The sequence below is a fragment of the Pogoniulus pusillus genome, unplaced genomic scaffold (assembly GCF_015220805.1).
Source record: "Pogoniulus pusillus isolate bPogPus1 unplaced genomic scaffold, bPogPus1.pri scaffold_58_arrow_ctg1, whole genome shotgun sequence".
Lineage (NCBI taxonomy): Eukaryota > Metazoa > Chordata > Aves > Piciformes > Lybiidae > Pogoniulus > Pogoniulus pusillus.
The window spans coordinates 241681-269433 of NW_026974711.1; the positions used below are offsets into that span (position 1 = coordinate 241681).

Genomic DNA, 27753 nt, shown 5'->3' on the forward strand with positions numbered 1-27753 from the left:
GGCGGCGCGGCGGAGGGCAGCAGGCGGCCATGGCCATGGCGGCGCCGCGGCCTCGGAGCGGGCGGCCGGGGGGAGGGGCGACAGCCGGCGCGCGGCCGGGGGCGGGGCCGGCCGCTGGGGGGGGGCGGAGCCAGACGTGAATGGGTGGAGTCAGCCCGAAGAGGGCGGAGACGGCAGGGAAAGAGGCGGAGTCAAGCTTAAAGGGGCAGCTGCAGGCTGGGGGTGGGGGGGAGCCGTGGCGCGGTGTGGAGATGCGTGCGGGTGTGCGACTGGTGTGTGACTGGTGTGCAGTGGGTGTGCGACTGGTGTGTGACTGGTGTGCAGTGGGTGTGCAACTGGTGTGCAGTGGGTGTGCGACTGGTGTGCAGTGGGTGTGCGACTGGTGTGTGACTGGTGTGCAGTGGGTGTGCAGCTGGTGTGCAGTGGGTGTGCGACTGGTGTGCAGTGGGTGTGCGACTGGTGTGTGACTGGTGTGCAGTGGGTGTGCAACTGGTGTGCAGTGGGTGTGCGACAGGTGTGCGACTGGTGTGCAGTGGGTGTGCAACTGGTGTGCAGTGGGTGTGCAGCTGGTGTGCAGCTGGTGTGCAGTGGGTGTGTAACTGGTGTGTGACGATGTGCAACTGGTGTGCAACTGGTGTGCAGTGGGTGTGCAACTGGTGTGCAGCTGGTGTGCGACTGGTGTGCGACTGGTGTGCGACTGGTATGCAACTGGTGCGCAACTGGTGTGCGGTGGGTGTGCGACTGGTGTGCAACTGGTATGCAACTGGTGTGCGGTGGGTGTGCGACTGGTGTGCAGTGGGTGTGTGACGATGTGCAACTGGTGAGCAGTAGGTGTGCAACTGCTGTGCAGCTGCTGTGCAAAGGCAAATCTCAGGCATGGAAACCCAAACCCTGAGCAGGACGTCCCAGACCTGCTCTGCTCAGCCTCGCATACCTCAGACTAAGCACCCCAAACCCCGCCCGGGACATCCCAGACCTCGATCTGAGCATCCCAAACCCTGAACAGGGCACCCCTAGACCTGCCCTGCTCAGCCTCACATCCCCCTCCCCGCAGTGCCAGGCCTGCTGAGTGCCAGCAGCTGCTCTTTACTGACCAGTTCCTCCCAGTCCTTAACTGGGAGGGAGGCACAAAGGCAGGACGTGACGAGGCTGAGAACGTGCCGGGGCTGAACCCCTGCCATGGCCTCGCTCTCCTGAGCCACCTCCTCTTCCATCCCCCGGGGAGGGGGGGGCTTAACCTGTGGACCACCACCAGGAGATCCAGCAGCCGCAGCCCCCTCCCCCCCTTCTCCCCTTCACCCCCGCGGTGCATCCGCAGCCCCTCGGGCGTGCCAGGCTGCGGGGTCCCATCCTGCCGCCCCGCCCGGTGCCCGCCGGGGGAGGTTGGGCAGCTGTTAAAGCCACAAAATAGCTTTACACCTTTATTAAATATATTAAATCTTAATCATTAAATAACTCTGGAGCAAAGCTGCTTCTGCTGAACGCCCTGGTCCTGTCCAAACAGCCCCCAAACGCGGAGGGATCTGAGGAGGGGGCAGTGAGAAGTCTGGGCTGGGGCGCTCCAAAACGCACTGGGAAACACCAAAGCGTTGGCAAAGACCCAAAGGGCTCAGGAAAAGGAGGTGAGGGGAAGGATCAGGCCAGCAGAGCTGTGGCAGCTCGGGTCTTGGCAGGTCCCCGTGGCACTAAGGGTGGTTGGTCCCTGCTGGGTTTGCTGAGAGCTTTGATCCAGGTGAGCTCTGAGATGCTCCAGGGCGTGGATCCGTCCTGGTGCAGGGAATTCTGTCCCAGGACCATCTTTTCCCCGTCAAATCCAGAGCTGCTTTGGTGAGAGGCACGCCGGGCACTGCAGCCTGCCGGGGAATTCCTGGTGGGGCCCTTGAGCTGCCAACGCGCCAAGCAGGCAGGCTGGGGCAGCACCCGCTGCCTGCATGCCACGCTGGGTGCCAACGATGGGGTGGGTGCCCAGCTGAGCTCGGGGGCTGCAGCAGGGCGTGGGTGCTGGGGCTCCAGTGCCTGCTCGCCCCTTGACTGTGGTGTCTGGATGGAGGCTCAGGGTGGGCTGCCAGCCCCCCCTGGCACCTGCTGCCATTCCTGCCGGGCAGGCGCCACATGCTGGCATCGGCTGACGGATCCGGGGGGGTATTTTTATAGCTGGGCTGGAAGATTCCTTTTGCCTTTTCCCACCCACTCCCCTCCCCCCTCCCTTGTTTTTTCCCTCCTTGCAAGTTAAAAAGCCACCAAGGAAGGGTGGGAAAAGCCTGGGAGCAAAACCCCCTCCGTGCCTGGGAGCCATCCTGGTGCTGGCATCGCTGCCATCCCTGCTGCCTCCCACGAGTGGCTCTGATGTGTGCCTGCTGCTCGCTGCTCCGGTGCGGTCTCCTTCCCTGCCGCTGCTTACTGCTCCAATGCGGTGCCCTTCACTGCTCTAATGCGGTTCCCTTCGCTGCTCACTGCTCCAGTGCGGTCCCCTTCGCTGCTCACTGCTCCAGTGCGGTGCCCTTCGCTGCTCACTGCTGCAGCTTGGGCTTCTCCAGGGAATTGTTCAGCTTCTTCAGTGTCTTTTTGATCCGCAGGGCGGTGAGGCGGGCGGAGGGGCTCTGGTACCAGCACTCCTTCATGATCCTTGCGAGCGTCGACAAAACCTGGGCGGGACACAAAAAGAAAGGGAAATGGAAAGGTTCCGTGGGGAGCGAAGGTCTGACTTAAGCTGAGAGCTCCCCCCCCCGGCACTCACCGGGTCGGAGAAGAGTCGGTTGGGGATGCTGGGGGTCTGCTGGTCGATGCACACAACCTTCTTCATGTCTTCGAAGCTGGGGTCGCTGGGCACGGCGTCGAAGAAGGGTGGTCGGTACTCCTCCACGATGCCTGCAGGGTGGGCACGGCGTGAGGGGGGTGCAGGGTTCGCCCCCTGCTCTGCACATCGCAGGGTGCCTAGAGGCAGCTGGCATGACTGATCTGCAGCCTACCCCGGGGGGCGCTTATGGGGCTTGAGCGTTGCTGTTGTGATTTTGCTCCCTGCTCCGGTGGTGAAGCTGCCCTTGGGGCACTGGCTCCAGCCCTGGCGACACTGTGGAGCCTCGCCAGGACTGCGCGGGTAGGCTGGGGGCAGCTCTGGCACTGGCAGCAGATCTAGCACTAAGCACAGCTCCAGCACTGTCAGCAGATCTAGCACCAAGCACAGCTTCAGCACTGGCAGCAGATCTAGCACCAAGCACAGCTCCAACACTGGCAGCAGATCTAGCACCAAGCACAGCACCAACACTGGCAGCAGATCTAGCACCAAGCACAGCTCCAGCATCAGCAGATCTAGCACCAAGCCCAGCTGCAGCACCAACCCCATCACCAGCTCCAGCGCTGCCAATAGTCCAGCAGCAGCCCTGCCAGGAACTCTGGCACCGGCCACGGCTCCAGCACCAACTCCTACCACCGATGCCACCTCACAGCCTCACACCTCCACCAGGCAGCCCCCAGGGCAAGCCCACCAGCTGGCCCAGCTCATCTCTGCTTAGTGCCCCCATATGTCTGTGTGTCCATGAGGTTTAACCCCTCCGGGACACCCCAAAGGCTCACCCCTCTGAGTGACCCCCAGGAAGCTTGGGGGAGTCCCCCTCTGAGCCCTGATACCCTGGGGCTGTGCAGGGGCCACAGGCAGCCTTCTGTGGTGGGTGAGGGTGTCTGGAAGGGTTAAAAGCAGCTGGCTGAAGGTCGTCTCCTGCACATGGCTTGGGTAATTTGGAGTAAATGTTTAATCTGAGGGAGCAGCAAATGAGATTATCCTGGGCCAGACTGCGCCTCGGGGGGACCTCCTGCCTCAGCCACCACTTCATTAATGCCTCTAATGGACTTGGCCAGCGGTAGAGCAGCGCTGCCTGCGCAGCCCAGCCAGGGGGAGGCTCCTCCACAGCACCCATCCTTGTGTCGTGTGTGTGTGTGTCCCTCTCTCAAAGCAAACCCTGCTGGATGGAGGTCCAGACCGTGGCTGCTCGCCAGGCTGAGCTCCACGCTGCTTGTTTGCTAATCAGCGCTTGGGCAAACAAAGCCCTGATTGAGCCTAATGGGCGCTTTAATCAGGCAGCAGGGTGCTGACACTAGATTACAGTGTTTATAATTTCCAGCTAATCTGCTGGGCAAGGGAAAGAGGGGGGGGGGAAAGAGAAACAACAACAAAAAAAGAGGGAAAAATAAAAGGGAAAAGAAAAGGGGAAAAAAAAAGAAAGAGGGAACAGGCTGTGAGAGTTGGAACTGCTCAGCCTGGAGAAAAGGGTGGCAGAAAAGGTTGGGAAAGAGCTTCAGGATTGCTGAGTTCATGGTGGGAGAAGGCTCTGAGGAGAATTTCTTCTCGGGATCTGAAGTGGGCTACAAAAAAAAAAGCTGGGGAAGGACTTTTTAGGCTCTCAGGGAGCGACAGGACTTGGGGGGAATGGAGCAAAGCTGGAGGTGGGGAGAGTCAGAGTGGAGGTGAGGGGGAAGTTGTTGAGCATGAGAGTGGTGAGAGGCTGGAATGGGTTGCCCAGGGAGGTGGTTGAGGCTCCATCCCTGGAGGGGTTTAAGGCCAGGCTGGATGAGGTTCTGGGCAGCCTGATCTAGGGTAGGGTGTCCCTGGGTTGGAACTGGCTGCTCCTTGTGGTCCCTTCCAATCCTGACTGATTCTCTGTTTCTAATTTAGAGCAGGCTTCCAGTAGCTGAAGGAGCTGCGGGAGAGCTGAAGCCCATTCCAGTGCCAATCACTCTCTCTGCCAACATCTTCCTCCTAACATCCAGCTTGAACCTGCCCTGGCACAGCTTGAGGCTGTATCCCCTTCTTCTGGCCCTGGCTGCAGAGCCCAACCCCACCTGGCTACAGCCTCCCTGCAGGCAGCTGCAGGCAGCAATCAGCTCTGCCCTCAGCCTCCTCTGCTGCAGGCTGCACCCCCCCAGCTCCCTCAGCCTCTCCTCACAGGGCTGTGCTCCAGGCCCCTCCCCAGCCTTGCTGCCCTGCTCTGGGCACCTTCCAGCACCTCAACAGCTCTCTGCAATGGAGGAGCCCAGAACTGGACACAGCACTCCAGGGGTGGCCTGAGCAGTGCTGAGCACAGGGGCACAAGAACCTCCCTTGTCCTGCTGCCCACACTGCTGCTGAGCCAGCCCAGGATGCCATTGGCTCTGCTGCCCACCTGGGCACTGCTGCCTCCTCTGCAGCTCCTCTCTGCCAGCACCCCCAGCTCCCTCTCTGCCTGCCTGCTCTCAGCCACTCTGTCCCCAGCCTGTAGTGCTGCTTGGGGTTGTTGTGGCCGCACTGTAGGAACCTGCACTTAGCCTGGTTCAGTCTCATCCTGTGCTCCATCCGGAGGCAGCAGGGGGCGGGCAGCTGGGGGCGGGCAGCAGGTGCCCGGGGAGGGGCTCACCGTTGACGGCAGTGCGGCGAGTGAGCTCCCAGAGCACCAGCCCGAAGGCCCAGACGTCAGTCTGCTTGTAGGACTCGAAGCAGTCGGTGCGGATCTGCTCGCTCAGCACCTCGGGGGCCATGTAGCGCTTGGTGCCCACCCGAGGGTTGTTGCCAATGTCCAAGTAGTCGCTGCCCTGGGAGTGCATAACGGCCAGCCCTAGGTGGGGGGGAAAGGGGGGGAATGCCAGCCCTGGTCAGTGCCATGCTGCTGATGCATCCCCAAGGGTGCTGCATCCTTGGAGTGTAATGCACCTGGGGTATCATGTCACTGGGGCGCTGCATCCCTGGGGCGCTGCATCCCTGGGGCACTGCATCCCTGGGGTACCACATCCCTGGGGTACCACATCCCTGGGCACCACATCTGTGGCATTCCCCATCCCTGGGATTCTACATCCCTGGGGTACTGCATCCCTGAGGTACCACATCCCTGGGGTACCACATCCCTGGGCACCACATCTGTGGCATTCCACATCCCTGGGATTCTACATCCTTGGGGTACTGCACCCCTGAGGTACCACATCCCTGGGCACCACATCTGTGGCATTCCACATCCCTGGGATTCTACATCCCTGGGGCACCACATCCCTGGAATTCTACATCCTTAGGGTACTGCATCCCTGAGGCACCACATCCCTGGTGCACCACATCCCTAGAGTACCATATCCCTGGGTCACCACTCCCCTGCGATTTCACATCCCTGGGGCACAATATCCCTAGGGTCCTGCATCCCTGAGGTACCACATCCCTGAGGCACCACACCCCTGGAATTCTACATCCCTGGGGTACCACATCCCTGGGGGTTCCACATCCCTGGGGTACCACATCCCTGAGGGTTCCACATCTCTGGGGCACCACACCCCTGGAATTCTACATCCCTGGGGTACCACATCCCTGGGGCACCATATCCCTAGGGTACTGCATTCCTGAGGTACCACATCCCTGGAGCACCACACCCCTGGGGCATCACACCCCTGGAATTCTACATCCCTGGGGTACCACATCCCTGGAATTCTACATCCCTGGGGTACCACATCCCTGGAATTCTACATCCCTGGGGTACCATGTTCCTGGGGCACCGCATCCCTGGGGCACCACATCCCTGGGGCACCGCATCCCTGGGGCACCGCACCCCTGGGGCACCACACCCCTGAGGCACCACAGCCCTGGGGCACCACACCCCTGGGGCACCACACCCCATGCCCATCTCACCCAGGTCTGCTATGCAGCACTGGCGATTGTTTTTGACCAGGATGTTCCTGCTCTTCAGGTCGCGGTGGGCAATGGCAGGCTTGCCCTGGGTGCCAAAGATCTCCACGTGGAGATGGACGAGGCCACAGATGATGGAGGAGGCCAACAGCAAACAGGACTCCACGTCCAGGGCTGTCCTCTGCAGGTAGTCATAGAGGGAACCATTCTCATGGTAGTGAGTGATGAGCCAGAGCTGAGTGCTGGAGTTCCTCGACGTCATGTCAGAGGCAATGAAGCCTGGATGGGGAGAAGAGCCAGGACCATGCAGACACGGCACAGCTGCTCCTGGGGCTCCTTCAGCCCTCCCTGTTCCCCCCCAGCCCCCTGCTCACCCAGGATGTTGTCGTGCCGGAGCAGGACTGTGTTGTAGATCTCCGTCTCACGGAACCAGGACTGCTCGTCCCGGGAGGAGAAGATCTTCACGGCCACGCTCTCGCCGTGCCACACCCCACGCCACACCTCGCCGTAGCGCCCTTTGCCTGCCACAGCATTGCCTCAAGTGATGCCTCTGACCCTCCCCCGCCCTCCCCATGGCCAGCAGGATGGACCCAGCAGAGCCACGCAGCAGCGCAGGGTCCACTGACCTTGGCCAGCTGCTGTCTGCTTCCTCCCATCAGCAGGAGAGGGGAGGGTGGGGAGATGCTGGAACAGGTTGCTCAGGGAGGTTGTGGATGCCAGGTTGGAGGAGGGCCTGAGCAACTTGGGCTAGTAGGAAGTGTCCCTGCCCATGGCAGGGGGTTGGGACTGGCTGATCTTGAAGGTCCCTTCCAACCCAACCCATTCCTTGAACCTATGAACTTTGGGCTCTCTGCAGGGTTCTGGCTGAGATGGGCCAGGAGGATGCTCAGAGAGCAGCTCTGCTGTGAGGGCAAACTGAAAGAGTTGGGGCTGTGCAGGTTGGAGAAGAGGAGGCTCTGAGGTGACCTTCTTGTTGCCTTCCAGGATCTGAAGGGGGCTACAAAAAAGCTGGGGAGGGACGTTTTAGGCTCTCAGGGAGTGACAGGACTTGGGGGGATGGAGCAGAGCTGGAGCTGGGTAGGTTCAGCCTGGACGTGAGGAGGAAGTTCTGCACCATGAGAGTGGTGAGAGCCTGGACTGGGTTGCCCAGGGAGGTGGTTGAGGCCCCATCCCTGGAGGTGTTTAAGGCCAGGCTGGGTGAGGCTGTGGGCAGCCTGCTCTAGGGTAGGGTGTCCCTGCCCATGGCAGGGGGGTTGGCATTGCCTGATCCTTGTGGTCCCTTCCAACCCTGCCTGACTCTCTGACTCTCTGGTCTGATCCAGGCCCCACCTCTGGCTCTGGTGCTGTGCCATCATGGGCTGCTGGGGGGAAGAGGTCTGGCACATGCCTAAGGTCTGTCTGGAAGGGGCCAGGGTACCCTCCCCCCACTCTATGCCCAGCCCTCTCCTTACCCACGCACTCCACCAGGGTGATTTGCCGAGCCACAGTGCGCTGGACCAGGAAGGGCAGCCCTGAGCCGCTGCCTGTGGTGCAGTCATCGCTCAGCAGGTCCTGTGCAGCCAAGGGGGAGCAGCAGGCTCAGTCCAGCAGCTCCCCCCCCCACCCCCCCAGACCCAGCACACCTCTATCCCCTGCACCTTGAGGGAATTGAGGGTCCCCCCCTGGAGCTCACCCACCTCCAAAGTGCTGTCTCCCACCGTGGATGCCTTCAGCATGAGGTCCATGTCCCCCAGGTCGTTTTCCTTGTGGCGGTGCTGGGCAACCTTCCAGCAGAAGAGTGCTGTGAGCACCACGAGGATGAGGAGGGTGAGCAGGGGGACGAAGATCATCAAGAGGAGGTTGGGCAGGGAAGGTGCCTTTCCCAGGGCCTCTTCTCCTAGGTGGGAGAAATGATGGATGTGAGCATGTGTCCCACCTTCTTGTGGCCTTCCAGGGTCTGAAGGGGGCTCCAAAAAAGCTGGGGAGGGACTTTTTAGGTTCTCAGGGAGTGGCAGGAGTGGGGGGGATGGAGCAAAACTGGAGGTGAGGAGAGTCAGGATAGAGGTGAGGAGGAAGTTGTTGAGCAGGAGAGTGGTGAGAGGCTGGAATGGGTTGCCCAGGGAGGGGGTTGAGGCTCCATGGCTGGAGGTGTTTGAGGCCAGGCTGGGTGAGGCTGTGGGCAGCCTGCTCTAGGGTAAGGTCTCTGCCTAATGCCCATCCCTGGAGGTGTTTCAGGCCAGGCTGGATGAGGCTCTGAGCAGCCTGATCTAGGGTAGGGTGTACCTGCCCATGGCAGGGGTTTGGGACTGGCTGATCCTTGTGGTCCCTTCCAACCCTGACTGATTCTATGATTCTCTGAAGGTGGATCTGGGATGTGGAGGTCTTAGTGTCTGGGCTGGGAGCAGGAAGGGTGCAGGTCTTGATGCTTGGGCTCAGACCTGTGGGAAGTAGCTTTGCCACCCCCTGGCTGGCAGCTCTTTGGGCACAGTCCGAGGTGGAACACTTGGAGACATCTCACTGGTCCTATCCCACCTGGGAAAGGCAGACCCTCAAGGTGCTTGGCAACGATCTGGAGACCCAACTACACCTCCAACTGCTTGGGCAGCTCTGCCTCTGCCCGTCCTGGCACCTCAGAGGGCCACCACAGCCCCACACCTTGCAGGAAGATCTCCAGCTCGGCGTTGCACATGCTGGACTCGCAGCACCTCATGCCGTACTGCTCTGTCACAGACGTGTGGCAGTGCTCCAGGATGTTCTGGGACAGGCAGCCCCTGTGCTGGACGATGGCTCCCTCCTCCTTCCTCTTGCTGGTGAAGCACACCTTGCCCGTGCAGCTGGGCTCGCTGCAGTGTGGCACGTCGCAGGCGCACAGCAGCTCATCTGCGGGCACAAGGAGGGCACAGCTTCAGTGAACCAGGGAATGGGTTGGAAGGGACCTCAAAGCTCGGCCAATGCCAGCCCCTTGCTATGGGCAGGGACATCTCCACCAGCCCAGGATGCTCAAGGCTTCACCCAACCTGCCCTTGGCCACCTGCAGGCAGAGGGCAGCCACAGCCTCCCTGGGCAGCCTGGTCCAGCCCCGGGCTCAGCCGCTGCCTCTGCGGCAGAGGCTCAGGAGGGGATGCTGCATTTTGGGAGCTGTTTGTCCGTTCCAGGGACCTTTCCTGGAGCTTTCCCCAGTGCTGGAGCAGGGTAGGGGTGTGGCCACGCTCCCAACCTCCCGATTTAGCTCTGCCCTTTGGTGCAGAGAATATCCTTGCTGGAATCAGCGAGTTCAGCCCAAGGGCAGCCAGACAGACAGAGGGGAGGGGACGGACTGGCGGTGGGCAGGGGATGGATGGCTCTGGCCAGCTCCTGTTGTCCCAAATGCCTCCTGATGCCAGGGCTATGAGGTGGTGGTGGATCTTAGTAATCAGCAAGCTCCCTGTGGGACCTGGTAGGGACTTGTGATGAGCTCTGCTGCTCCTTCTCATCACAGCCTCGCTGCTTTGGACCTCCCTGCACCTGCCCACAGCCTGGATCCATCCCCCCTGGGAGCCCCAAGCAGCTCATCCCTGCTCCCCACCATCCCCCCTGGGAGGAAATCCACGTTTTAAGGCACATGCAAAGAAGCCTTCTGCCCATCAACCTTCTGGTGACGTCAAAGCACTTGATGAAGCATAATTAATTAAGCTGAGATCCTCTTTGGGAGGGAGGTCACTGTCCCAGAGGGGAGAAGCCCCTTGGGTGGGGACAACGCAGGTCCCTTGAGGAGCTTTTTCTCCTTCCAAGTGATGCCCTCCCTGGAGTGGTTTATTTTAAGCAGAGCAAGCAGGGAGGTTCCTGAGGAGCTGAGAGCTTTAACTCCTTCCAAGTGCCACAGCCTGCCCGGTTTGGAGACTCACCAGCAGCGATGCCAAGGGAGAGGGACATCAGTGCCAGCACCGCCCGGGCACAGGCTCCGCACTGCATCATCCTGTGGAGGGCAGAGTGGGGGTGAGAAGCAGCCCCCCCCAGAGGGGCTCATTGTTGGGCAGTCATAGAATGGGTTGGGTTGGAAAAGTCCCTGAAGATCAGCCAATTCCAACCCCCCCTGGCACAGGCAGGGGCACTCCCCACCAGCCCAGCTTGCTGAGGGCACCGCAGAACGAGTTGGGTTGGAAGGGACCTTGAAGATCATTTAGTGCCAGGCTCCCTGGCATGGACAAAGCTTGGCACTAGATGATCTTCAACCTTCCACCAGCCCAGGTTGCTGAGGGCTGGTTGAGTTGGGAGGGACCCTGAAGATCATTTAGTGCCAAGCTCCCTGCCATGATCTTCAACCTTCCACCAGCTCAGGTTGCTGAGGGCACCATAGAATGAGTTGGGTTGGGAGGGACCTTGAAGATCATTTAGTGCCAAGCTCCCTGGCATGACAAAGCTTGGCACTAGATGACCTTCAACCTTCCACCAGCCCAGCTTGCTGAGGGCTGGTTGAGTTGGGAGGGACCCTGAAGATCATTTAGTGCCAAGCTCCCTGGCATGGACAAAGCTTGGCACTAGATGACTTTCAACCTTTCACCAGCCCAGGCTGCTTAAGTCCTCACCCAGCCTGACCCTGAAGCTGCAAGCAGCCAAAACCTCCTCACTTGTGCATTCTGGGAGGACTTTTTGCTCTCATTTTGGTTTCTGCTCATCTCTTACTTTTCCCTGCCCCCATCCTCCTTTCACCCCGTGGGTGTTGCTGCCCCTCTGGCTGCAGCTGGTGGCAACTGAGGCTGCCCAAGGTCTCAACTGAGGCTGCCCAAGCCCTTGACTGAGGCTGCCCAAGCCCTTGACTGGGGCTGCCCAACTCCTTGACTGAGGCTGCCCAAGCCCTCCACTGAGGCTGTCCAACTCCTCCACTGAGGCTTCCCAAGGTCTCAACTGAGGCTGCCCAAGCCCTCAACTGAGAGCTCCCAAACCCTCAACTGAAGCTTCCCAACCCCTCGACTGAGGCTGCCCAAGCCCTCCACTGAGCCTTCCCAATCCCTCAGCTGAGCCTTCCCAAGCCCTCAACTGAGCCTTCCCAAGCCCTCAACTGAGCCTTCCCAAGCCCTCAACTGAGCCTTCCCAACCCCACGATCGAAGCTTCCCAACCCCTCTACTGAGGCTGCCCAAGCTCTCCACTAAGCCTTCCCAGCTCCTCGTCTGAAGCTTCTCAAGCCCTCGACTGAGAGTTCCCAGCCCCTCCGCCGAGGCTGCCCAGCCCCTCCTGGGCTCATTCTTTGCGGTTCCCGACACAAACAGAGCCGAGGCTCCGTTTCCTGCCATTCAAGGAGCCCTGCCCAGGGCTGCCGGGACAGGAATCAAGATTGTTTAGATTCTGCCCCTGATGGGGAAGCGAAGCCTCAGGCCAGCCAGAGGGACGCGGCTGAGCCACGCAGGCTCCAACCGCCCTGCGAGAGGCTTTTTCCGCCCCTCCCCTCCCCAGAATAGCTCACTCGGAGCTTGCTCGGGGAGGAAACAGCCACTGGGGCTCAGGGCTGGAGGGAAGGGAGCAGGGTTTGGGTCCAGAGCTCCATGCCAGGGAGCAGGGTTTGGGTCCAGAGCTCCATGCCAGGGAGCAGGGTTTGGATCTAGTGCCCCATGCCAAGGAGCAGGATTTGGCTGCAGTGCCCCATGCCAGGCAGCAGGATTTGGCTGCAGTGCCCCATGCCAAGGAGCAGGATTTGGCTGCAGTGCCCCATGCCAGGCAGCAGGATTTGGCTGCAGTGTCCCATGCCAGGCAGCAGGGTTTGGCTGCAGTGCCCCATGCCAGGCAGCAGGGTTTGGCTGTAGTGTCCCATGCCAGTGAGCAGGGCTTGGATCCAGTGCTCCATGCCAGGGCTGCCTGGCATGAGTTGTGAAATGGGTAGGGTTGGAAGAGACCACTGGGGCCAGCACTGGGAGGTATTGGGTGTTACTGGGAGCACTGGAAGGGACTGGGAGAGCACTTATTGTTACTGGGAGCACCTGGGTGGTACTTTGCAGTTCCTGGGAGCAGCCAGTTCCAATCCCCTGCCACCTTCCACCAGCCCAGGTTGCTCCAGGCCACATCCAAGGTGGCCTTGAACAGCTTCAGGGGAGAGGGCAGCCACAACCTCCCTGGGCAACCTGTGCCAGGCTCTCACCACCCTCACAACCCTCCTCACTCCTCTCTTGCACTGCAGCTCATGAACCCTCCTGGCACCCAGAGCATCTTCTCCAGGCTGGCTGTGAGGTCACTTTGCCATCTTAAATCCTCCCATCCTTTGGGATTTGCAGCAGCAGGGGAAGGATAAAACCCTGAGTGAAACATCTGGAGCAAGCCCTGGGGAAGGGGAATTTCCTTGGGACCCCAGGGAGAGAAAAGCAAAGGAGATGCTGGGGCGGGGGGGGGAGGGGGAGATGGAGCAGGAGGCAGTGGAATCCTGGGGGGGGAAGGTAGCTGGAGACAGTCCCTGGGGACATCCCGGGGGGGGGAGGGGGCTGCAGGGTCCCTTGCTCTGACTGCTTGTTGGCTTTGCCATCCTGGAGCTTCCTCCTTCCCTGGGGCTTCCTCCATCCCTGGGGCTTCCTCCTTCCCTGGGGCTTCTGCTGCTCCCCACTGGGGGTCCACTGCAGGATGCAGCTGGTGACTCAGATCCCCCTGAGTTGCCTTTTCAAGGGGAACCAGGCACAGGAGAGACCCTCGTGCCAGTGCCAGTGCTGGGTGAGGCAGGCCTGTGCCAAGCTCTGGCAGCACCAGGTGTGAAGGGCTGTCTGGAGGCCACGTTTGGAGTCAGCAAGAGCTTAGCCTTGAGTTAACAAGAGCTTAGCCCCAAGGCTTCAGCTTGGTTTCAGGCTCCTGGAGAGGTTTTCCTGCCCCCTTGCCATAGCTGCAGGTTGGTCTCAGACAGCAGTGCCAGCTGCATCCTCTGGTGCAGCCAGGGCAGGAAGAACCCCCCCCCTACGGGTAGGCTGTGCTGTCCCAGCCCCTCCTGCACCGCTGAGCACCGTGTGGTGAGCAAAGAGAGCAGCAAAGCCAGCCTGTGGTCAAGGTTGGCATCACACAGGGCTCCTTGTGCCAAGCGAGGGGTGAGGGGAAGGCTCCTGCCCTGCGCCTGCAGCAGGGTTTGGACAGCAGCAGAGGAGCAGAGCTCCCCTGGCACACTTCACGCCAGCTTTGCTCTGGAAACGGAGCCTCTTCAGTGGCTTTTGAGCTCTTCCTCACCTGCACCCACCCTCCAGAGGGGGCTCTGCTGTGCTGGGGGGGGGGGGGGGGGGCAATGGGTGCGGGGAGAGGGGTCACAGATGCCATCTCTGCCATCGCTGCCCTCATTGCCATCTCTGCCCTTACTACCATCTCTGCCATTGCTGCCCTCGCTGCCATCACTGCCATCTCTGCCCTCCTTGCCCTTGCTGCCCTCACTGCCGTCACTGCCCTTGCTACCATCTCTGCCATCTCTATCCTCGCTGCCATCTCTGCCCTCGCTCCGGCCCCCAGCTGGCAGAGCTGTCAAACTTCCCTCACACCTTTCAAATTCCACCCAAATTCCTCATTTCCCGTCCCAGCTCCAGGCTCCGGGCAGCAGCTGGATGTTATTTTCAGCTCTTTAACAAGGACCGGGGCCGGATCCTGCCGCTACGGCGCTGGTGTAAACCCAACTTCGCTCTCCCAGCTCCACCAGAGCCTTGGCTCCAGCCTCCAGCTTCGCCATCCCTGACGTCAACCTCAGCGTCCCACCGAAGGCGAAGGAAACGAGGCCAGATCCTGGTCCCAGCTGCGCGGAGTGAACCCAGGAGGGAAGCCCTGAGCTGGACGCAGCCCTGGACCCCTCCAGCTTACGACGCTTCCCCACTCACCTGCAGCCTCCACGTCCCGCGGGCGCTGTGGCACTGCCCAGCCCCGGCGAGGCTCTCCCCAGCCGCGGTCCCGAGCTGCGGCGGTGACTCAACCGGGGGCAGCTCCGCTCCGTGCCGTGCCCTACCCCACCCCGGATTGGAGGAGCTTCATGGGTCTGCTCCTCTCCTTCTGCCCATCCTGGCACCGGCAGGGCTCCCGCGGCCGCAGCCTCGCCCGTTCCCAGTAGGGGGAAGTCTCCGTCCCGGTCCCAGCGGCGGGGATCGGTACCCTGCAGCCGGAGCGCGGCCGCTGGCAGGAGCTCTGCGGTCTGGATGTGGGAGAAGTCAGGGAAAAAAATGTTTCTTATTACTGCCTCTTCCTGCCTGGCTTCTCTCCACCACTCCCAGCTAATAAAGCATTTCCTATTGCTGAGCACACATCCACCGCCAGCCTCCCTTCCTCCCGCACACCGGGCCCCAGCTCCATCCTGGTTGCCCTCCCTCAGCCCTGTTCCTCCTGCCTTTGCCTTTCACTGAGTGCTTGCCCACCTGCTTTCCCTAAGTTCAAGGCAAGCCCAAGCCCTTGGTGGGAGAATGTTCAGCAGAGCTCCTCCACTGAACACCCAAAGGCCTTTGACAGATGCAGCTGCTCGCTGTGGTGGGGCTGGGGTTGAAAATGGTCCAGGGAGATGCCGTGGGAATGACCTCGGAGTGCTTGGCCACCCTTCCTGCTCCAGCATCCAACCCTCGTGAGGGCAGGAGCAGCACAGCAGAGCCAGGGAAGCAGCACAGCAGGGCCAGAGGTCTCCTCAGACACTTGGAGCTGGCAGAGCCAGGGAGGCAGCACAGCAGAGCCAGGAAAGCAGCACAACAATGGCAGAGGTCTCCAGAGCTACTTGGAGATGGCAGAGCCAGGGAAGCAACACAGCAGAGCCAGAGGTCTCTCCAGCTACTTGGAGATGGCAGAGCCAGGGAAGCAGCACAGCAGAGCCAGAGGTCTCTCCAGCTACTTGGAGATGGCAGAGCCAAGGAAGCATCACAGCAGAGCCAGGAAAGCAGCACAACAGAGCCAGAGGTCTCCACAGCTACTTGGAGATGGCAGAGATAAAGGTCTCTCCAGATGCTTGGAGCTGGCAGAACGAAGGAAGCAGCACAGCAGAGCCAGGAAAGCAGCACAGCACAGCCAGAGGTCTCCCCAGCTACTTGGAGATGGCAGAGCCAGGGAAGCAGCACAACAGAGCCAGAGGTCTCCACAGCTACTTGGAGATGGCAGAGCCAAAGGTGTCTCCAGATACTTGGAGCTGGCAGAGCCAGGGAAGCAGCACAGAAGAGCCAGAGGCCTCCTCAGATAATTGGAGCTGGCAGAGCCAGAGAGGCAGCACAACAATGCCAGAGGTCTCCAGAGCTACTTGGAGCTGGCAGAGCCAAGGAAGCAGCACAGCAGAGCCAGAGGTCTCCCCAGCTACTTGGAGATGGCAGAGCCAGGGAAGCAGCATAGCAGAGGCAGAGGTCTCCCCAGATGCTTGGAGCTGGCCACACCACTTTCAGGGCTGCTGCACAGGGAAGGTTCCCCCCCCCTGGGGTGTAACAGTTCTGGGGGTGCAGCTCAGTGGTGACCCCACCAGGGATGCTCTTCTCTATCTGCAGGCACAGAGCAGGGCTGGGCTGGGCCGAGAGGGGTTGCTTGGTACCAGTCTTCCACCATGTCCCTGCTGTGGCCCTTGAGCTGCCATGGCAGCAGGCAGTGAGATGCCCACAGCAGGGCTGTTCCCACGGGGGGAGGTTGGGCACTTCCCCCTTGCCAGGACATGTGGAGCCAGCAGGGCTGGGGGCAGCGGAAGCATCGCTTCCCCTTGTGCCACTTCGGGCTGGTTCTCTGGGCCAGCTCACTCACAGCAGCTTCCACAGCCTCCTCTTCCCTTCTCCTGCCATCAGCACCTTTCCAAGCCCCTCTGTCCCATCTGCTCCCCCTGGCATGGTGAACCTGCACCCAGGGGCTGGCACTGCAGTCAGCCCAAGAGAGGGGCTCTGATTTCCCCCTACTGCATCCCTGACACCCCCCCCCCCCCCCCACTGCATTCCAACGCAGCCAACACGGGCATGGAGCCCAGCTGCAAGGCTTTGAGCTTCGCCGGCAGCCTCTCCCCTGCTATCGGCCGTGATCTAGGAAGCTGGAACAAACAAAAGCACAAACCCAGGATGAAGCAGGCAGGACCTTCACGTCTGACCTTGCCCGCGCCGGGGCCGGCAGCTCCGCGGGGCCGGGAATCGCTTCCATCGGAACGGAGCTGCCCGGCAGGAAGCTGCTGCCTGCAGACTTCTTATCTCCATCAACATCTGACCCAGCATCGGCCCCTCCTGGAGTTATTCCTGGACGGCTCCCGCGTCCCTGCTGCCTTCCGTGGGTACAGGAACACGAGAGGGGCTTCAGTGCCCACTTTTAGGGCTGCAGGTGGGAGCTTTCCCGCAGGCAGCTGAGCTCCCTCGGGCTGGTGGCAGCTGCTGTGGTCACTGAGTCTGAGCCTTCTGTGTGGGGCAGCTTCGTTCTTTACACCACAAGCATCACTGCAGGGCACAAACCCTTGCTTGAAAACTTGGGAGAGTTGCTAAGTCCAGGTCCTGGGAGGGGTTTGAAGGGTAGACTTGGGTGGGAGGGCCAGGCTGAGCTGTGGCTGTGCCCAGTGCCAGGGTGGGAAAGGCAATTTAGCTGGAGCTGGATCCAACCATCCAGGAATGCATCAATGGACACATCAGACCCATCCCATGGAGGGGATGTCCCCTCCCTGGAGGTGTCCAAAGCCAGGCTGGGCAAGGCCTTGAGCAACCTGGGCTGGTGGGAAGTGTCCCTGCCCATGGCAGGGGTTGGAACTGGATGATCTTTAAGCTCCCTTCCCACCCAATCCATGAACCTCTGAGCCTTGGCCAGGCACAGAGCCCCCAGTGCAGCCTTCAGCAGCACAGGGGAGGGGTCCCAGGGCTTCACAGCCCAGGCTGGAGTTGCTGGGGGTTGGTTTGCTTGGAAACAAGGGACCACCAAATCCCACCCTGGATAGCCCTGGAGCTGCCTCCTCTCTGCCCATTCCTGCTCATGAGGGCAGCTGAGGGGTGGAGGCCATGAGCACCCCGGAGTGGATGTCCCCTCCCTGGAGGTGTCCAAAGCCAGGCTGGACAAGGCCTTGAGCAACCTGGGCTGGTGGGAGGTGTCCTTAGCCACGGCAGAGGCTTGGAACTGGATGATCTCTAAGCTCCCTTCCAACCCAACCATTCCATCAATCCATGGCTGGCCCTTTCCCACAGGACCTATCCCTTCCTGCTCTTGAGGGCAGCTGAGGAGTGAAGCCCATGAGCACCCCAGGGCTGGTTTGCAGCTCCCAGGGCCCCTGGCAGCAGGGAGATGCTGCCCCACACCAAGCCTTGGTTTGTCCATTTGCAACCCAGGAGTGGAGCAGTGAATGTCCCCAGGGAGGGTGACAGGTTCCCAGCTTGCATGGGGTTGGAAGGGACCCTCCAAGGTGATCTTGTCCAATCCCCCTGCAAGCAGCAAGGACACCTCCAGCTAGAGCAGGCTGCTCAAGGCCACATCGAGTCTGATCTTGAATGTCTCCAGACACAGAGCCTCAGTTACCTCCTTGGGCATCCTGTGCCAGTGTCTCACCACCCTCACCTTGCAGAGCTTCCTGCTGCTGGCCCACCACGGCTGGCCAGGGCAGGCTGGCAGCAAGGGGTGAGTGTTCCTGCCAGCCCTCAGCTTTATCTGATAGATCAATCCTGTTAACAGGGCAACTGCTCCCACCTGCCTGTGCACAGGCACCTTCCACCCCTGCTGCAGCACCTCAGAGACATCAGAGACAACAAAGGACAAAAGAAAGTTGCTGCTTCTGCCACCCTCTGCTCCCTGGCAGCTCCAGAGCCCAGCCCAGGGCAGGGTCTCAGCACAATCAGAGCTGGGGCAGGGTGGTCACTGTTGAGCAGGAACCTGGGGCTAGAGGAGCTGGGTTGATGGAACCTCCTGTGCTGCAGCTTCCATCCACTGCTGCTGGTCCTATCCCAAGGAGCAGTGAGCAGAACCTGTCCCCCCTCTCCTGACCCCCAGAGCCTGTTCCCCCCCGTCCTGACCCGCAGCCCTCAGACAGATAGAAGCATTTATTAGATTCCCTCTCAGCCTTTTCTTCTCCAGACTCTCAGCCCCAGGTCCTTCAGCCTCTCCTCACCAGGCACTGCTCCAGTCCCCTCATCATCCTCACAGCCCTCCACTGGATCCTCTCCAGCAGATCTCTGTCCCTCTGCAACTGGGGAGCCCCCAGCTGAATGCAGCACTCAAGATGAGGTCTCAGCAGGGCAGAGCAGAGGGGCAGGAGAACCTCCCTGGCTCTGCTGGACTCACTCTGCTTAACACACCCCAGGACCCCATTGGCCCTCTGGGTCCCCAGGGCACATTGCTGCCCCATGGTAGGTTCATCCACGGCATCATCCCTTCAGTGCCAGCATCCTGTGGAAGCCAACCCCACTTCAGCAGGGCTGGGGGGAGGGCAGGGACCTTGTGCCCAGGTCCAGCACCTCACTTCTTGTCCTCTTTCTTCTTTTTATCCTTTTTCTTTGCCTCCTTGGCTGCTTTCTTCTCCTCCTTCAGCTCCTTGTACTTCCACTTGGGCGGCTGCAGCAGGTTCTTGTCCTTGCTGCGCTGCCTCCTCTCCTTGGAGCAGGCAGCCGGGTTGGGATCCTTGCTCACTTTGATCCTCGGGATGGGATCCCCCGGGAAAATGATGTTCCCGCGGCGCAGCCACAGGCGCAGGAAGCTCAGGAGGCCACCGGCTGGCCGCGGCGGTGGCAGCAGCCGAATCTCCGACATGGCTTGGCCGTTGCAGGAGGATGCTGCGGTGCTGGGCCGTGAGGAAGACTCCGATTCGGAGTCCGGATCCGGCAAGTGCTGTCCTAGGATCTCCGGGACCGACAGGCGCCGCTTGCCCAGCTCGGGAGGGCTGTCGGGGCAAAGAGTTTGGCAAGCGGTGGCCACGAAGGGGCTGGCGAGGGAGGTGGTCATGCGCACCATGTGGTCCATCACCCCCTCCTCCTCGGGGTCGTGGGGGAAGTTGAAGGTGAAAGCGGAACGGATCTTCTCCGACAGCCTCTTGCCCGTGGATTTAGAGCTCAGAGCCTTGGCCACCAGCTCGGCCAGGGCTGGCCACTCGGGGCGGTACCGGGAGCTGAACTGCTCTGCCCGGGGGCGCCGCAGCAGGCTCCGGATCCTCAGGGTAGTCTCAAAGCGGCCGGTGAAGGTTGCCCACTCCCGGGCGGTTTTCCCTTTGATGGGATCCACTGCCTGCAGGTCTGCTCCTGGGCACGCAGGGATCACAGGATATTAGGGGTGGGAAGGAGATCGTCGAGTCCAATCCTAACCCCCCCCAAACCCACCCCTCTGCCAGAGCAGGACTACACAATCCAGCTCAGATCACACAGGAACACATCCAGACAGGCCTGGAAAGGCTCCAGAGAAGGAGACTCCACAACCTCTCTGGGCAGCCTGTGCCAGGGCTCTGGGACCCTTCCAGCAAAGAAGTTCCCCCTGTGTTGAGCTGGAACCTCCTGAGCTGTGCTGCAGCTTCCATCCACTGCTGCTTGTCCTATCCCAGGGAGCAGTGAGCAGAGCCTGTCCCCCCCCCCTGACCCCCAGAGCCTGTCCCCCAATTCCTGACCTCCAGAGCCTGTCCCCCACCTCCTAACCCCCAGAGCCTGTCCCACTCCTTCTGACCCCCAGAGCCTGTCCCCTGCCTCCTGACCCCCAGAGCCTGTCCCCCTCCTGACCCCCAGCCCTCAGATAGTTATAGACATTTATTAGATCCCCTCTCAGTCTTCTCTTCTCCAGACTCTCAGCCCCAGGTCCTTCAGCCTCTCCTCACCAGGCACTGCTCCAGTCCCCTCATCACCCTCACAGCCCTCCACTGGATCCTCTCCAACAGATCCCTGTCCCTCTGCAACTGGGGAGCCCCACACTGAATGCAGCACTCAAGATGAGGTCTCAGCAGGGCAGAGCAGAGGGGCAGGAGAACCTCCCTGGCTCTGCTGGACTCACTCTGCTTAACACACCCCAGGCTCCCATTGGCCCTCTTGGCCCCAGGGCACATTGCTGCCCCATGGATGCTCTCCCCCAGCACTCCCAGCTCCCTCTCCCTGGGGCTGCTCTCCAGCAGTCACCTCCCAGCCTGTCCTGCTGCAGTTTATTCTCCCTCCCCAGGTGCAGGACTCTGCACTTGACCTTGTTGAGCCTCATTTGGCTCCTCTGTGCCCAGCTCTGTCTGCCCAGGGCTCTCTGGATGGCAGCACAGCCTGCAGCTGTCTCAGCCAAGCCTCCCAGTTTGGTGTCAGCAGCAAACCTGCTGAGCAGACTCTGTCCCCTCTGTCCCCCCAGAGGGCATCACCACAGCATCCTGGCACAGACTCACAGAATCCTGGGGTGTGGCTAGATTGGAAGGGACCTTAAAAAACAGCCAGTGCCAAACTCTGCCATGGGCAGGGACACCTCCACCAGCCCAGGCTGCTCCAGGCCTCATCCATCCTCATCTCCACTCTCCAACTCCCCTCTCCCAGTTCAAAGATGTTCCTCCTCTTCCTGGCACTTCCAGCCCTTATTGACAGTCCTTCCCCAGCTCTTCTGGAGCCCCTTCAGGGACTGAAGGCTGCTCTAAGCTCTCCCTGGAACACCTTCAGGTACTGAAAGCTTCTCTAAGCTCTCCCTAGAACCCCTTCAGGTACTGAAGGCTGCTCTAAGCTCTCCCTGGAACACCTTCAGGTACTGAAAGCTTCTCTAAGCTCTCCCTAGAACCCCTTCAGGTACTGAAGTCTGCTCTAAGCTCTCCCTGGAGCCTTCTCCTTTCCAGCCTGAAAACCTCCACCTTCCTCATCCTCCCCCCGCAGGGGAGCTGCTCCAACCCCCTGACTGTCTTTGTGGTCCTTCTCTGAGCCTGCTCCTCCTGCCCCATCCCAGAGGTGTGTGGGGGGAGCATCGATGCCACCCTTCCCCCCCAGGATCCCGCAGGGTCCTGTGCCGATGCTCACCAGCCAGGAGCAGGGCAGCGACGCAGTCCTGCCGCCCCTGCACCGCAGCCTTCATCAGCGCCGTCAGTCCCCGCGGGTCCCTCTTGTCCACTTCCAGCATGGGGTAGTAGTTGAGGAGGTAGTTGACGATGGTGATGTGTCCTTAACAGCCAGAGAGAAGCTGCGTTAGAGGTGCCAACAGTTAACGACCGGGAACTGCTGGAGGGGGAGCAGTTAGCGCCTGGGGCTTGCGAGAGCCAAGGAGCAGCATCTCGGACAGCTCCTTCTGAGGCTGTCGGAGGGGAAGCCCAGGGGGCTGCGTGACTCGGAGGGGGCTCCTGAGGGGTCTGCTGTGTGCCAAGCGTGGTGCCTACCTGCCTGGGCAGCGATCATGAGGGCTGTGTTGCCATCCTTGTCCTCCTGGTTGACGTTTATGTAGGGGCACTGCCGCAGCAGGGGCACAATGTCCACGAAGCCCTTGGAGCAGGAGAGCATCAGTGCGTTCTGGAGGGGGGAGCAACGCTCAGCACCAGGCTGCCCTGGCACCACCCACCCCCTCCACCGTGCCCCCCCGTGGCACCCCGCACTTCTCTCTCCTACCCTAAACTAGGCAAGCTCAGGATGGGAGGATGGAGACCTCCTTGGAAGTGTTCAGGGCCAGGCTGGGTGAGAGCTTGAGCAACCTCGGGCTGGTGGCAGCTGTCCCTGGCCGTGGCAGGGGCTGGCACTGGCTGAGCTTTGGAGTTCCAACCCAACCCCTTCTATCAGCCTGCCCTGTAAATAACATGCAGATGGGTGGGAGGGCCAGGCTGGGCTGTGGCTGTGCCCAATGCCAGGGTGGGAAAGGCAATTTAGCTGGAGCTGGATCCAACCATCCAGGAATGCATCAATGGACACATCAGACCCATCCCATGGAGGGGATGTCCCCTCCCTGGAGGTGTCCAAAGCCAGGCTGGGCAAGGCCTTGAGCAATCTGGGCTGGTGGGAGGTGTCCCTGCCCATGGCGGGGGTTGGAACTGGATGATCTTTAAGCTCCCTTCCCACCCAATCCATGAACCTCTGAGCCTTGGCCAGGCACAGAGCCCCCAGTGCAGCCTTCAGCAGCACAGGGGAGGGGTCCCAGGGCTTCACAGCCCAGGCTGGAGTTGCTGGGGGGTGGTTTGCTTGGAAACAAGGGACCACCAAATCCCACCCTGGATAGCCCTGGAGCTGCCTCCTCTCTGCCCATTCCTGCCCTTGAGGGCAGCTGAGGGGTGGAGGCCATGAGCACCCCGGAGTGGATGTCCCCTCCCTGGAGGTGTCCAAACCCAGGCTGGACAAGGCCTTGAGCAACCTGGGCTGGTGGGAGGTGTCCTTAGCCACGGCAGAGGCTTGGAACTGGATGATCTCTAAGCTCCCTTCCAACCCAACCATTCCATCAATCCATGGCTGGCTCTTTCCCACCCCTTACCAAAGCCATCCTACCTAGGGCTCTCCCTCCTGCCTCACCTGCTTTAGCATCCCTCATATCCTTCTGGATTTGCCCATTCCCAGAAATTCCCCTTTCTGCTCTGCAGGATGCCCCTCCCCCAGCCACTCACCCTCCCGTTGGCATCCAGCTCCGTGGCCTCGCTGCGGCTCACCCCCCGCTCCAGCCTCTCCTGCACCAGCCTGGCATCGTTCCTGGCACAGCACTGGTAGAGGCTGAGCTCCCTGGCACCAGCAGCCTGCAGGGGCAGCTCGTAGCAAGGGTAGACAGAATCATCAGACAGGATGCTGCTGGTGTCCGAGGGCTCCGACTCACTCTCCTCCCCCTCCTCCTCTTCCTCATAGTGCAGCTCCGGGTCGGACGCATCCAGGCTGGAGCTGGGGGCTGCAGCAGGTTCTCCTCCTCCGCAGGCATCTGTCATCCGGGCTGGCCGGGGGGGGGCGAGCCCAGCCTGGCCCCGAGCCCTGCCTGGGGCTGCAGCCTCCCCCAGGGAGGGGTTGAGGGAACGCTGGGGACTGCTCACTCCGCCCTGCACAGGCACAGAGAGGCTGTGGGAACTCCGTGGGCTCCCACGTCCCTCATCCCACCAGGAAACAGCCTCGGACAGCAGCCAGCACAGCCCACGTGTGCCCAGTTCCCATCCTCTGCTGGGTGCCCTGGGGGCTTGGATGCTGCCAAACCTCGAGTGGGAAGCAGCTCCCCCGGGGAGGGGGCACGGGGCAGGGAAAATCATGGAATCATAGAAGGGTTCAGGGTGGAGGGGACCTTAGAGATCCACTCCTGCAGCCTCCCTGCCACGGGGGCACACCTTGGGAGGTTGCAGGGTGGGTGAATGTCCCAGGGTCTGGGTGCTGAAGCCAGGCAGGAGGCTGGGAATGTCCCCAGGGCAATAATGATGCCAGCTGGAGCACCGAAGGCAGCCAGACTGTGCCAACCACCATCAGGAAGGGCACTTCTCCCTCCCCATGCCACAGGGCCAGGGTCAGAGCCCTTCCCGTGGTGCCCTCCCCCCTTAACTGCTGCTCATCAAAGCAGCTGCAAAGCAACAGAAGCAGAGCAGTGGCAGGAGGGACAAACCCAGCTCAGACTGAGCAGCAGAGCAGCTCCCTGTGAGGAACCTCTTGAGCTACCCAGCCCTGGGGCAGGAGGTCTGGGGCAGGGCTGGACCAGCCACAGCCTGGCAGCAGATGTTAAACCATTTTGCTTCAAGAACAGAAGCCAAAGAGCAACAAAGCAGAGATGTGAAAGGAAGATAAACTTCACAATGCCTTTAGCTCTCCCACCCCTCTGAGACACCCCAAAGCCAGCTCTGGGCATGAGGGATGCTCCTCTCACCACCCCCTGATCTTACCTGGGGCTGCTCAGACCTTCCCTGATGCTCTCTGTTCTGCTGGGCAGCATCACTGCTCCTACCAGGAAGGAAAACTTCCCAAGAGAGAGGAGGGAGGAGGGTGGTGGTGGTGGGAAATCAGTCCCAGCCTTTTGCAGCAAGGAAGAGGCTTCTGCCCCAGGTCTGAAGTGGCCTTTGGGCACCAAAGCTGTGATAACCTGCACGTGGCTGTGGGCTCAGCGAGCCAAGATGTCTTAATTTAAACTGTTGCTTAAAATGGCTCCATCCAGGCTGAGCAGGATCAGGGCTGCTTGGGCAGGATTTAGCATCTTTAGCTGCTGGCAGTCCCGGGCTGGGTTTTAATCTCTGTCTCACCTGGGAAAGATGCTACCTGAGAGAGCAGCCCCCCAGAGATGAGCCCCCCCCGCCCTCAGCAGCTCAGCTGAGACCCTCTCCAGCAGCTAACCTGAGAGCTTCCCCAGCACCTCAGCTGAGACCCTCCCCATCAGCTCAGCTGAGACCCCCTCCAGGACCTCAGCTGAGACCCTCCCCAGCAGCTAACCTGAGAGTTTCCCCAGCACCTCAGCTGAGACCCTCCCCAGCAGCTCACTTGAGACCCCCTCCAGCAGCTCACCTGAGACCCTCCCCAGGAGCTCAGCTGAGACCCTCTCCAGCAGTTCACCTGAGACCTTCCTCAGGAGCTCACCTGAGACCCTCCCCAGCAGCTCACCTGAAACCCTCCCCAGCAGCTAACCTGAGACCTTCCCTAGCACCTCAGCTGAGACCCTCCCCAGCAGCTCACCTGAAGCCCCCCAGCTCCCCCCACCCCCCAGCTCCCTTTGTCTACAGCTGAATTCACTGCTCAGATAAATCTGGCCCCAGGTGCCATGGCCACAGGTTTCTTGAGCACCTCCAGGGGTGGGCACTCCACCACCTCCCTGGGCAGGCAGTGCCAGTGCCTGACCACTCTTGCAGGACAGAAATTGCTCCTCATGGCCAACCTGAACCTGCCCTGGGCACAACTTCAGGCCTTTTCCTCTCCTTCTATCACCTGATACTAGGGGGATGAGCCCAACCCCCACCTCACTGCAGCATCCTCTCAGGGAGCTGTGAGGAGCAATGAGGTCTGCCCTCAGCGTCCTCTTCTCCAGACTAATCCCCCCCCCCCAGCTCCCTCAGCTGCTCCTCCCCATTCTTGTTCTCCAGACCCTTCTCTGGACCCACTCCAGCAACTCAATATCTTGGGACCTGAGTTTGGCCCCAAAGCAGATGGAGGGAGGGGGCCAGGGGGGGCAAAGCCTCCATTTCCAGCAGCCCATTTAAGGCAGGGACCCAAAGGTTACTTTGCTTGGGTCCTTGGATGTGAAACTAAGGAGCAGATGAAGCATCCCAGCTGTTCCCTCTGTGCTGTGCACATCCTGCTGGGGAGCAGCTGAGGATCCTCAAGCTGAGTGCCAGGATCCTGCTGCTGAGCATGGACCTCAGTGGACCTCAGTGGATCTCAGTGGATCTCAGTGGATTTCAGTGGATCTCAATAGATCTCGATGCCAAAGGCTGCAAAGCCAGAGGTGGACTCTGTGCCTGCAGTGTCCTCCCAAGCCCTTCTGTCACCCCAGCCATGCCCATCCCTGCCAGGGCCTTTCAGCCCTTTGACCCCCCATGTGTCACCAGGCTGCCAGCCCCCTCCAGGCTGTTCTGCCTGGGGACAGCCCCAAATCTGTGAGGAGGAGGAGTGGGGGAGGAACCTCAGCAATGCTCTGCACCAAGAACCAGCCCTCACCCCTTGCCTCAGGGCTGAGCCCTCTGCTCCTGCTGCTGCAAGGAGCACGGTGTGGGCAGCACAGTGTCACCCCCGTGTCACCCCGCGGTGACACCCCAGGGCCACCCTCCCACTCTGCCTTATCTCGGGAGAGAACTGGGAGCAGATTTAGGGCTTAGGGAGTTATCTGGGGAGCTCTGTGCCCTAATCTGCTGCTTGCCACAGGCTGCAGGCTCTGAGCCTGTTGCGTAAGGACGAGCCGTGGGGTGCCACGGTCCCCGTCGGCCTCTTCCCGGTGCCGTCGGTGCGGCTGGAGGTGCAGCACGGTGCAGTCCCGTTGGAGCAGGCAGACCGCGAAAGGGGTCGGGAGGGTTGACAGCGCCAGGGGACGTTTCCCGCAGAGCCTTTTGCTGCTGCCGGCGTTTTGCAAAGCCGCCGATTGCCACCAGGGGATGCCGGAGCCCGCGGGAGGCGGCTCAGCCCCGGCCGCTCTCGGTGACTCTCCCGGGACGGGCCGCGGGAGCTACCGGGACGTTCCGGGACGGTGCTTGCTGCCTCCCCCAGCATTCCCTTGTGCTCCCACCGGGCTGGAAAGACTCTCAGGACTTCTTAGAAGGCAGTGAGCACCCCCCCCCCCCCCCCCCCCCCCCCCCCCCCCGAGATTAGGCTTTATCTTGTTATTGTTATTGGGCTGAGAAGTTTGTACACAGACGTCACAGCTTCCTCCCAGGTGTGACGGCAACCTTCCAGCTGCGGTGCCACCCTTCCGGGTGCGATGGCATCCCTCCAGGTGCCGTGGCATCCTGCCAGATGTGATAGCATCCTTTCAGATGTCACAGCATCCTCCCAGATGTGAAGGCACCCTCCCAGATGTCACAGCATCCTCCCTGATCTCGCAGCATCCTCTCGTACGTCGCAGCATCCTCCCACGTCCTGGCATCCTCTCGGGCTTGATTGTACGCACCTGAGCCTCAGCGCCTGGGAACCTGTTCCCTAAGGACATCACTCAGATGACAGGAGAGAAGGGGGAGGGAGGGGAGGGCCAGCCCAGCACCGCCCGCGCTCCCGCTGAACCCGCTCACATTAAATCACAGCTGACGCCCAGGAGCATCCACGCAGGTTGCGGGGGGAGGGGAATGGGTGGGTGGGAAGGGCTCAGAGGACAGCTCTGATCTTTCACCCTTTGGCCAGGCTCTGGCTGGGAGCACCGAGCCTGGTGGTCCGGCCCAGGTCACTCATCCCTCACTGCCTGGTCATCTCCATCACAAAACCAGGGTGCAATAAGTCAGCGTGGAAGGGAAGTGGAGGGCTTTGATTTAAACCCGCGATGAAGCTCCTCTAACCCTGGTCTTCCTCACCCTGGTCAGGGCTGGGTCACATCTGAATGCAGCTCCCACCTTGTGCTCAGGAGAGAGCTGTGGGCACAGAGCTCTTGGCTGCGGGGCCACATCCAGCCCCACTGCCTCCTGCCTTTGGGTGATGCTCAGGGAAGGAGATGCTCGGAGCAGGGGGGGGGGGGTAGGGGCTGGGTGCCGCAGCAGCCGCAGCCGGAGGAGGTGTGCGGTGTGTCACGGCCCCGCTCCCAGCCCGCTCGTAAATCAGCGCTGAGTGTCACCCGAGGAGATGACAAAGCCACCCCTGCTCGGGGGGGGGGGGCTGGCAGCCGGTGCAGACCTGCGGTCGCGCCGTGATTTACGGGGCCGCGGCGCTGCCGGCAGGAGGCTGCTGGCACCAGGCTGCTGGCACCGCGGCGCCTGCAGGGGCAGCGG

At 61.1% G+C, this 27753-nt stretch overlaps 2 protein-coding genes across 2 annotated transcripts; both read right to left on the minus strand.

The window, feature by feature from the left end:
- Positions 1–1408: 1408 nt before the first annotated feature.
- Positions 1409–14730, minus strand: ACVRL1 (activin A receptor like type 1). Its single transcript, XM_064141613.1, has 10 exons — positions 14417–14730; positions 10498–10568; positions 9269–9493; positions 8311–8510; positions 8086–8185; positions 7009–7155; positions 6638–6913; positions 5388–5585; positions 2738–2868; positions 1409–2645 (listed from the first exon to the last, which is right to left on the minus strand). The coding sequence occupies exons 2-10, from the start codon at positions 10565–10567 to the stop codon at positions 2511–2513; spliced, it is 1482 nt and encodes a 493-aa protein (XP_063997683.1). The 5' UTR covers position 10568; positions 14417–14730; the 3' UTR covers positions 1409–2510.
- Positions 14731–18553: 3823 nt separating this feature from the next.
- On the minus strand, positions 18554–24292 carry ANKRD33 (ankyrin repeat domain 33). The gene is made up of 5 exons (XM_064141615.1): positions 24247–24292; positions 23008–23424; positions 21802–21931; positions 21449–21589; positions 18554–19729 (listed from the first exon to the last, which is right to left on the minus strand). Exons 2-5 carry the CDS (start codon positions 23314–23316, stop codon positions 18954–18956), a joined length of 1356 nt encoding a protein of 451 aa, XP_063997685.1. The 5' UTR covers positions 23317–23424; positions 24247–24292; the 3' UTR covers positions 18554–18953.
- Between the last annotated feature and the right edge of the window lie 3461 nt (positions 24293–27753).

Bases quoted from the DNA above. Each gene is read 5' to 3' on its own strand.
- ACVRL1 (XM_064141613.1), bottom strand. From the start codon at position 10,567: ATGATGCAGTGCGGAGCCTGTGCCCGGGCGGTGCTGGCACTGATGTCC. The intron at 2,869-5,387 runs GTGAGCCCCTCC...CCCACCCTGCAG, and splicing joins TCGCCGCACTGCCGTCAACG to GCATCGTGGAGGAGTACCGA. The intron at 2,646-2,737 runs GTGAGTGCCGGG...TGTCCCGCCCAG, and splicing joins ACCGACTCTTCTCCGACCCG to GTTTTGTCGACGCTCGCAAG.
- ANKRD33 (XM_064141615.1), bottom strand. From the start codon at position 23,316: ATGACAGATGCCTGCGGAGGAGGAGAACCTGCTGCAGCCCCCAGCTCC. The intron at 21,932-23,007 runs GTGAGTGGCTGG...TCCCCCCTCCAG, and splicing joins AGCTGGATGCCAACGGGAGG to AACGCACTGATGCTCTCCTG. The intron at 19,730-21,448 runs GTGAGCATCGGC...CTGCGTGCCCAG, and splicing joins CGCTGCCCTGCTCCTGGCTG to GAGCAGACCTGCAGGCAGTG.